The sequence below is a fragment of the Trachemys scripta genome, chromosome 12, assembly GCF_013100865.1.
Source record: "Trachemys scripta elegans isolate TJP31775 chromosome 12, CAS_Tse_1.0, whole genome shotgun sequence".
Classification (NCBI taxonomy): Eukaryota; Metazoa; Chordata; order Testudines; family Emydidae; genus Trachemys; species Trachemys scripta.
Window position 1 is genome coordinate 31,495,180 of NC_048309.1, and position 10,697 is coordinate 31,505,876.

At 45.8% G+C, this 10,697-nt stretch overlaps 1 protein-coding gene across 1 annotated transcript; it reads left to right on the forward strand.

Moving 5' to 3' along the window:
- LOC117886022 (olfactory receptor 11A1-like) lies at positions 1–984 on the forward strand. Its single transcript, XM_034787656.1, has one exon. The coding sequence runs from the start codon at positions 1–3 to the stop codon at positions 982–984; it is 984 nt and encodes a 327-aa protein (XP_034643547.1).
- The last annotated feature ends 9,713 nt before the right edge of the window (positions 985–10,697 follow it).

Genomic DNA, 10,697 nt, shown 5'->3' on the forward strand with positions numbered 1-10,697 from the left:
ATGACAAATGCAGAGTGGAGAAATCAAACAACCATCATAGAATTCATCCTCCTGGGATTTGGGGATCTCCCCGCATTGCAGATTCTTCTCTTCCAATTGTTGCTAGTGATCTATATTGTGACCTTGGCTGGGAACATCCTCATCATTGTGCTAGTTGTGGTTGATCAGCACCTTCACACCCCCATGTACTTCTTCCTGGGGAACTTGTCCTGCTTGGAGACCTGCTACACCTCCACCATCCTGCCCAGGATGCTGGCCAGTCTCCTGACTGGGGACAGAACCATTTCTGTTAGTGGCTGCTTGGTGCAATTATATTTCTTTGGTTCTCTAGTAGGTACAGAATGTTACCTACTAGCTGCAATGTCTTATGATCGGTATTTAGCGATATGTAAACCACTGCATTATTCAACCCATATGAATGACAGGTTCTGCCTCCACCTAGCAGCTGGGTCTTGGCTAAGTGCATTTTTGGTTGTTACCATAATAATATTTTTAATGTCACAATTAACTTTCTGTGGCCCCAAAGAAATGGACCATTTCTTTTGTGATCTCACTCCAGTGATAAAACTGTCCTGTAGTGTCACCCACCAGATGGAACTTGTGACCTTCTTGGGCTCCTTCCTATTCACTTTACCACCATTTCTATTAACCCTGACATCCTACGTTTGTATAATAACTGCCATCCTGAGAATCTCTTCTAGCACTGGGAGGCAAAAGGCATTTTCCACCTGTTCTTCTCACCTTATTGTGGTGACTACTTTTTATGGCACGCTAATCATTGTGTATATTTTACCAAAAACCAAGATGCTGCGAGAGCTTAACAAAGTGTTCTCTGTCTTCTACACCATCCTGACTCCCCTGGCCAACCCCCTCATCTACAGCCTGAGAAACAAAGAGGTCATGGAGGCCCTGAGAAAAGCTGTCAGGAACTCTGTGGCTTTCATGAGTTCATTTATAGAGGGTGACATTAGATGTAGTGTATGATCTATTTAGTTCTTTTTTGAAACCTGTTAGTGTCCTGGACTTCACAACATCCTCTGGCAAAGAGTTCCACAGGTTGACTGGGTGTTGTGTGAAGAAATACTTCCTTTTGTTTGTTTTAAACCTCCTGTCTATTAATTTCATTTGGTGACCCCTGGTTCTTGTGTTATGAGAAGGAGTAAATAACACTTCCTTATTTACTTTCTCCATACCACTCATGATTTTATAGACCTCTATCATATTCCCCCCTTAGTCATCTCTTTTCCAAGCTGAAAAGTCCCAGTCTTATTAATCTCTCCTCATATGGAAGCTGTTCCATAACCCTAATCATTTTTGTTGCCCTTTTCTGTACCTTTTCCAATCCCAGTATCTTTTTTGAGATGGGGTGACCAGATCTTCACACAGTCTTCAAGATGACTGGACAATTGAAAAAAGGCAAATATAGTGCCCATCCTTAAAAAAGGGAAGAAGGAGAACCCGGGGAACTACAGACTGGTCAGCCTCACCTCAGTCCCTAGAAAAATCATGGAGCAGGTCCTCAAGGAAACCATTTTGAAACTTGGAGGAGAGGAAGGTGATCAGGAACAGTCAACATGGATTCACCAAGGGCAAGTTATGCCTGACCAGCCTGATTGCCTTCTATGATGAGATAACTGGCTCTGTGGATATGGGAAAAGCAGTGGACATGATATATCTTAACTTTAATAAGGTGGATTGAAATCTGGCTAGATTGTTGGGTTCAATGGGCAGTAACCAAAGGCTCGATGTCTAGTTGGCAGCCGGTATCAAGCAGAGTGCCTCAGGGGTTGGTCCTGGGGCCGGTTTTGTTCAACATCTTTATTAATTATCAAAGGGGTAGCCGTGTTAGTCTGTATCTGTAAAAGCAGCAAAGAGTCCTGTGGCACCTTGTAGACTAACAGACGTTTTGGAGCATGAGCTTTCGTGGGTGAATACCCACTTCTTCAGATGCATGTCCGAAGAAGTGGGTATTCACCAACGAAAGCTCATGTTCCAAAATGTCTGTTAGTCTATAAGGTGCCACAGGACTCTTTGCATCTTTATTAATGATCTGGATGATGGGATGGATTGCACTCTCAGCAAGTTCGCAGATGACACTAAGCTGGGGGGAGAGGCAGATATGGTAGAGGGTAGGAATAGGGTCCAGAGTGATCTAGACCAATTGGAGGACTGGGCCAAAAGAAATCTGATGAGGTTCAACAAGGACAAGTGCAGAGTCCTGCATTTAGGACTGAAGAATCTCATGTACTGCTACAGGCTGGGGATTGACTGGCTAAGCAGCGGTTCTGTAGAAAAGGATCTGGGGATTACAGTGGATGAGAAGCTGGATATAAGTCAGCAGTGTGCCCATGTTGCAAAGAAGGCTAATGACATATTGGGTTGCATTAGTAAGAGCATTGCCAGCAGGGAAGTGATTATTCCCCTCTATTCAGCACTGGTGAGGCCACATCTGGAGTATTGCGTCCAGTTTTGGGCCCCCCATTACAGAAAGGATGTGGACAAATTGGAGAGAGTCCAGCAGAGGGCAACAAAAATGGTCAGGGGCTGGGGCACATGACTTACAAGAAGAGGCTGAGGGAACTGGGCTTGTTTAGTCTGCAGAAGAGAAGAGTGAGGGGGGATTTGATAGCAGCCTTCATCTACATGAAGGGGGGTTCCAAAGAGGATGGAAATCAGCTGTTCTCAGTGGTGGCAGATGACAGAACAAGGAGCAATGGTCTCAAGTTGCAGTGGGGGAGGTCTAGGTTGGATATTAGAAAACACTATTTCACTAGGAGGGTGGTGAAGCACTGGAATGGGTTACCTAGGGAAGTGGTGGAATCTCCATCCTTAGAGGTTTTTAAGGCCTGGCTTGACAAAGCCCTGGCTGTAATGATTTAGTTGGGGTTGGTCCTGCTTTGAGCAGGGGGTTGGACTAGATGACCTCCTGAGGTCTCTTCCAACCCTAATCTTCTATGATTCTATGAGGGCGTACCATGGATTTATATAGAGGCAATGTGATATTTTCTGTCTTATTTCTATCTCTTTCCTAACGATTCCCTACATTCGGTTAATGTTTTGACTGCTGCTGCACATCGAATGGATGTTTTCAGAGAACTATCCACAAGGACTCCAAGATCTCTTTCTTGAGTGGTAACAGCTAATTTAGACTCCATCATTTTATATGCATAGTTGTGATTATGTTTTCCAATATGCCTTAACTTGCAAGAAGATGCACGGAGGTTTCTGACCACAGTACTCCTCACGAAGGGCTAACTTTGGATAGTGGATCAGGTCAATAAACCCACCTGCCTATTCACTTGTGTCTCTAACAGAAGCTTCAGATCAAATTGCACTATACAAGTCTAATAATTTCACCAGCTAAATCATTAACAAGAACATAACCTAGAACATCTCTAGGTTAAAAGCATGAGCCTCTACTGTATGAGATAAAGGAACAACTGTCAGCTTGGAGTCTGGAGCGGACACAGAAATCTCTGTAATCAGTCTAGCCACTAAAAGGGAGCAGAGAGCTGCAATTTGCTAGCTTGTGTTAAACGTCTATGGGCAGTAGGGGCCAGGGGCCATGTCCCTCCCACTTTTAAAGGGACTGACCTAGTCCATCCACTTTTCGCCAGGGCGGACCCTGCCCCATTCCCTATCTCTTCCCCCTGAGGCCTTAACCCCCAGCCAGGCCAGTGTGGAGGTGGACCCTCCACCTGACACTGGTGCAGGGGGCCTGCTAAAAGCAGCCCCTGGTCCATGTCCCTGCCAAACCGGGCTCCTTGCCCGGCCCAGGGCAGGTGCATGTGGAGGGTACTCGACTCTGTTCTATCTCCCCACAGCTGCCCACGTGGCTTCCCCCAACACAGCCGCAGCCCGGCCATGTTAAGAGCTTCACAGATAGCTTTGGGAAGCCGCGGACATTCCACCTGCCCTGCGCAGCAGCCAGGGACACTGGATGGGGACTGTGCTCTCACCGCGTGCAGGTGGAGGGTCCTCCATGGCTCCTCACAGCTGCCTGTGCAGCGCTTACCATGGCTGGGCTGCAGCTCCAAGGCCCCCCCAAGCCAGAGCCAGATTGGGGACAGCCATGCAGGCAGCTGTGAGGAGCCTGGGTCTCTCCACCTGCCCTGAGCTGAGGGCTCAAAGGGTGGTGACACAGGTTGGGAGCGGTGGGAGAGGGGATCCCTGGTTCTTTACCAGCTTCCATCTAGGGAAGGACCTCGGGGTGGGGAAGGCAGAGTAACTTTTGGGAAGGCTCCGGCGCCCTTGAGTATGGGCCATAGACATCACTATCTTGCAGTTTACTTTTAATATAAAGAAGACACATCTTCTCCCACTCTGCCCTCCAGCTATTGGATAGAGCAGTGGTTCTCAAACTGTTTACCATTGTGGGCTGAATATGCAGCTCTCTATGTGTTGTGTGGGCCATCTCCACACAATATATTTATATAGGGTGACCATAATTACTGTTTTGGCTGGGACAATCCCTTTTTTTAAGTCCTGTCCCAGCTGTGCAAACTTTTTTGACAAGAGCAAATGGGACAAATGCCCATTTTTGCCAAAAAAGTGGGGGTGCAGAGGAATGTGCGGGGGAAGGTGAGCAGTGATGCCAGTGAGCCAGCGCTCAGGTGAGGGGCATGCAGGGCTCAGACAAGCAGCAACTCTAGTCCCATACTGTTGTGGGGGGGCATGGACAAGCAGCTCAGTCCAGCCCCTTGGGGAGGGGGGAGAGTTCAGGCTAGCCCCATGTAGTGTCCCATTTTCCCTTTGGGAAATATGGCCACCCTATATATATATTACCTGTGTGGCCCCGAGGATGTCACATGGGCTACAGCTGTATTCTGATTGGGCCGCAAGTGGCCCATGGGCCGCGGGTTGTGAACCACTGGGCTAGGGAAACACATGCTTCCTTAGAGTTGTCACAGATTGCCTCCAGCATTCAATGGGCAAGAAACACATGATCTGGCTTCTAAGCTGAACTTTTTGCTTTGGCAAGTTATTATTTCACAATCATAGGAAATCTCATCCCATCTCATCCCTGGAAAAGAGGAATATTTCCTATGTGTTCAGAAGCTTTCCTCTTTCTGTTAATTCTGTTTTGAGTTTTCATGTTGACTCCATTCCCACAGCTGCTTCCGCTGTCTGGAAAATAAAGATATAATTAACTTCCCCTGCCTCATTAGTTATAAGTTCCACTCTGTCAAGGAAGTATTTCACCTTCTCCCATGAAGGATAAACAACGATTCAGGAGAGACACATGCTCCCTGGCATTCAATACAATGTTCCAAGCAGGACAGCACAACCAGATTTCTTCATTGACAGAACCAAAGCTCAGACAGTATATGGTGATAGAAGAACCTATATCCTGGCTTATGAAGCAATGAATGAAGGTTATGTTTGAGACTAGGGCTCTTGTGCACCCATCTTAAAGGTAAACCAACCTTTCCCACATGTTTTCTCTCTCTCTTAAATGGTTGTCATCTTGTGTTTACTGAGAAGTCTGTATTGGCATATCTCTTAATGCAGTTACACTAGTGTGAATTTTCCTCATGTAGATGAGCCCTCTTCCTTTAAGGACTTCCTTAATTGTCACTCTAGAATTTCTCTGACACAAACGTGGATCAGAGATGTTGCTTGTACAATCTTTCAGTTCTATGATGCTGCAGTAGTTAAAAAGTCAATAAATTCTTTTATGTTAATGGCCTTATTGGTACATCTGAAATGTCTCTTTGTTTTAGTATTAGTGTCAGTCAGCGAGAGAGAGAGAGAAAGAGAGAGAGAGAAAATGAATGTCTGGGGATAGATAGATAGATAGATAGATAGATAATGATCTCTGGAACTATAATGCATCAAAAGGTACCAAATGATTTTATAACCATAAAATAATACATTTCTTTTTGCCACAAGGAGTCAACCTGAAAAAGCCCTCTTCCCAAATCCAGAATTATTTTGTAACTTTATGGGCAATAATAAACTACGTACTGTATGAGCCCATCACAAGTATTTATTTATTTATTTGCTATGACAACACACCTCTGAGCAGGAGCGCTGAAACAATTCTTATACTGGGGGTGCTGAGAGCCATTGAACCAAACTGTAAACCCTGAACCTATGCCTCCGAGGTAGATCAGTATTTGTGACAAAATATGACCATAGGTATTAATGCATACTTGGATGTGTAGCCCAAACCATGATTTATGTCCTTGACTTCCAAGATGATGAGTTAGGCTAACAAAGAGGAACAGAGAGTTCCAACTCCCTCACCTACCCCAGGATAATGTTACACCCATAGAGACTGATGACCAAACAATGGTACTGCCATCATCATGGGGATGTTCTTTTGGGTAGATCTTGGTGGATGCTATGGCTGACTAGAAAATCATAGTTTGACTAGCATGGGTCAAAGAGAAGAAAGGTGAGAGACCCTCACCAACTAGCGATGAGAAAGGAAGAACAATAGGACAAGCTGTCAATGGGGAGTCAATGGGCTGACCTGGTGAATGTAACATGGCCAAGATCTGTTCCTGTAATTTCAAAGGAAGCCTTAGTTAGTGCAGTGTAAGATGAGATAAGACTATATATGGGTAAAGGCTGTTTTCTGTTTTAAAATCCTTTTTCTAGCTGATAAATAAAAATATTGTAAGGCGATGGTTAGTCAATATATTACCGTTCACAGATTCCCAAAGGGATGAAATGCAGGTGCCCAAAACCTGGTCAAAGCACACCTAACCTCTTCCTCCTCCTCATGGGTTAGGCGTGCTTTGAGAACACCTACCAGATTAGGTGAGATAGGCAGGGGAAAGCTTTCTTTGTGAATCCCACCTGGGTTTAGGCGCCAGCTGCATCAAGACAGAGGTAGCTGGGCGCATGCCACCAGCAGATGTTTAGGGACTTTAGGTGCCTTTAGGGTTAGGCAGAGTGGGGGTCCAGAGGATCTCAGTGGCACTTCAATGTTGGACTTAGGCCCCTAAAGTGGCAGTGAAGTGTCTAAGTCCCTTAGTGGATCTACTTTCAAAGGCAACTTTGAAAATCCCAGCCTAAGTGAATTGTCCAAGATAACGCTGTGAGCCTTTCACAGAGAAAGACGTCCAAACCCTGCTCTCCAGCTTACCAGGTTGGTACCTTAGCCACAAAATCACCGTGCCCATATTATCCTCTCTCCCTGAAAAATGTAATCCCTTTTAAAGATAGATGTCACAGACTGAAGAACAGTGTGTGCTTGCAGGAGGATTTCCTCCATATGCAGAACACTGACATATTTGTAATGAACATTAAAGTGCATCAAGGGTTGTTTAATTATATATGCACCCAATAAAACATCACCTGGTGACTACCAGAAGCTATGGAAACGCATCTGAAGAAGGGCATTTTTCAGCGTGGGAGGTAGAATATATAAGAAAATCAATAGCTGATGTAAAATTTCATGGCATTAGTCAAGTCTCTGATTAGCAAAGTCCTTGTTTTTTTGTTTATTTTTTTTTTTTGGAGGAAGTAGGATACCAGAATTTTTAAAATCTACTCGACGAGTTGAAAGATGAGGAAGGTAAATTTCCTAGTCTGAGTTCTTGACCTAATTTTGGGAAATATAAACAGCAAAGAATTGATATAGAAATATTGCATCAAAATATAACATGATGTTTTTTTAAACTAAATTCAGTTTCTTTTATAAGCCATAGATGCAGCACAAGGCAAACATGGATTGGAGGAATCAATCAACCAGCACAGAATTCATCCTCCTGGGATTCAGGGATCTCCCTGAACTACAGATTCTTCTCTTCCTGTTGTTCCTAGTGATCTACATTGAGACAGTGGTCGGGAACATCCTCTGTGTTGCGGTAGTTGTGGCTGATCAGCACCTTCACACCCTCATGTACTTCTTCCTTGGAAACTTGTCCTGCTTTGAGACCTGCTACAGCTCCACCATCCTGCCCAGGGAGCTGGCCAGTTTCCTGACTGGGGTCAGAACCATTTCTGTTAGCGGTTGTATTGTGCAATTATATTTCTTTGGATTCCTTGCGTGTATAGAGTGTTATTTTCTAGCTGTGATGTCTTATGACCGGTATTGAGCGATATGTAACCCCCTGCATTATGCAGTCCTTATGAATGGTAGGTTGTGCTTTCAGCTAGCAGCTATGTCTTGGTTCAGTGCATTTCTACCTATTAGCATAATAATATTTCTAATGTCCCCTTTAACTTTCTGTGGCCCCAATGAAATTGACCATTTCTTTTGTGCTGCCCAGTGCAGCAGTCTGGGAGCTGACCTTGTTTGTGAAGACAGAGGCAAAAAAATTATTGAGTACATTAGCTTTTTCCACATCCTCTGTCACTAAGTTGCCTCTTTCATTCAGTAAGGGGCCCACACTTTCCTTGACTTTCTTCTTGTTGCTAACATACCTGAAGAAACCCTTCTTGTTACTCTTAATGTCTCTTGCTAGCTGCAACTCCAAGTGTGATTTGGCCTTCCTGATTTCACTCCTGCATGGATTTTACTGTTAAACCACGCTGGTTGCCTGCCATATTTACTGTTCTTTCTACACATCGGGATGATTTTTTCCTGCAGCCTCAATAAGGATTTTTTAAAATACAGCCAGCTCTCCTGAACAAATCCCCCCCCCATGTTATTCTCCCAGGGGATCCTGCCCATCAGTTCCCCGAAGGAGTCAAAGTCTGCTTTTCTGAAGTCCAGGGTTCATATTCTGCTGCTCTCCTTTCTTTCTTGTGTTAGGATCCTGAACTCGAAAATCTCATGGTCACTGCCTCCCAGGTTCCCATCCACTTTTGCTTCCCCTACTAATTCTTCCCGGTTTGTGAGCAGCAGGTCTAGAAGAGCTGTGCCCCTAGTTGGTTCCTCCAGCACTTGCACCAGGAAATTGTCCCCTACACTTCCCAAAAACTTCCTGGATTGTCTGTGCACCGCTGTATTGCTCTCCCAGCAGATATCAGGGTGATTAAAGTCTCCCATGAGAACCAAGGCCTGCGATCTAGCAACTTCTGCTAGTTGCCAGAAGAAAGCCTCATCCAGCTCATCCCCCTGGTCTGGTGGTCTATAGCAGACTCCCACCACGACATCACCCTTCTTGCTCACAGTTCTCAACTTTATCCAGAGACTCTCAGGTTTTTTTGCAGTTTCATACCGGAGCTCTCAGTAGTCATACTCCTCTCTTACATACAATGCAACTCCCCCACCTTTTCTGCCCTGCCTGTCCTTCCTGAACAGTTTATATTCATCCATGACAGTACTCCAGTCATGTGAGTTATCCCACCAAGTCTCTGTTATTCCAGTCACATCATAGTTCCTTGACTGTGCCAGGACTTCCAGTTCTCCCTGCTTGTTTCCCAGGCTTCCTGAATTTGTGTATAGGCACTTAAGATAACTCACTGATCGTCCTGCTTTCTCAGTCTGAGACAGGACTCCTCCCCTCTTGCACTCTCCTGCTCGTGCTTCCTCCCGGTATCGCATTTCCCCACTTACCTCAGGGCTTTGGTCTCCTTCCCCTGGTGAACCTAGTTTAAAGCCCTCCTCACTAAGTTAGCCAGCCTGCTTGCGAAGACGCTCTTCCCTTTCTTCGTTAGGTGGAGCCCGTCTCTGCCTAGCACTCCTCCTTCTTGGAACACCATCCCATGGTCGAAGAATCCAAAGCCTTCTCTCCGACACCACCTGCGTAGCCATTCCTTGACTTCCACAATTCGACGGTCTCTACCCAGGCCTTTTCCCTGCACAGGGAGGATGGACGAAAACACCACTTGCACCTCATACTCCTTTATCCTTCTTTCCAGAGCCATGTAGTCTGCAGTGATCAGCTCAAGGTCATTCTTGGCAGTATCATTGGTGCCCACGTGTAGAAGCAGGAAGGGGTAGCGATCTGAGGGCTTGATGAGTCTCGGCAGTCTCTCCGTCACATCTTGAATCCTAGCTCCTGGCAAGCAGCAGAGCTCTCAGTTTTCTCGGTCGGGGCAGCAGATAGATGACTCATTCCCCCTGAGGAGGGAGTCCTCGAACACCGCCACCCTCCTCCTTCTCTTGGGAGCGGTGGTTGTGGAACCCCCATCCCTAGGACAGTGCATCTCATGCCTTCCAATCGGTGGAGTCTCCTTCTGCTCCCTTCCCTCAAATGTATCATCTAGTCCACTCTCTGCATTAGTACCTGTGGAGAGAACATGAAAATGGTTGCTCATCTGTATATCCATCGCTGATACATGGACGTTCCTCTTTCTTCTTCTGGAGGTCACATGCTGCCAAATTTCTTCACCGTTCCTCAGTCCCCTCTGAACAGCCTGCTCCGATTCTTCAGAACATTGTGCCCATAGAAGCATATCCTGACGTCTGTCCAGGACATCTTCATTTTCTCGTATGCAACACAGGGTCGATACTTGTTTCTCCAGACCTCAAACCTTCTCTTCCAATATGGAGACCAGCTTGCACTTTGTACAGACAAAGTCGCTTCTGTCCTGTGGAAGAAAGACAAACATGGCACAACCTGTGCAGGTTACAACAGCTGAACGCTCACCTTCCATAATTTCTTCCTTCTAAGAGCTTCCTCAGCTGTTGCAGCAACTCAGAGAAGCCTGCAAGATGAAAGCCTCAGTACGCTTTCCCCAGGTGAACTCCTCGCAAACTCCCTCTGTTAGCCTCCGCTGTTCGCCGCTCAGCTGGTTCGCTGCTGACTGCCTTTTTATAACAGTCAGGCCCACTCAATGTCCACCTGGAATAA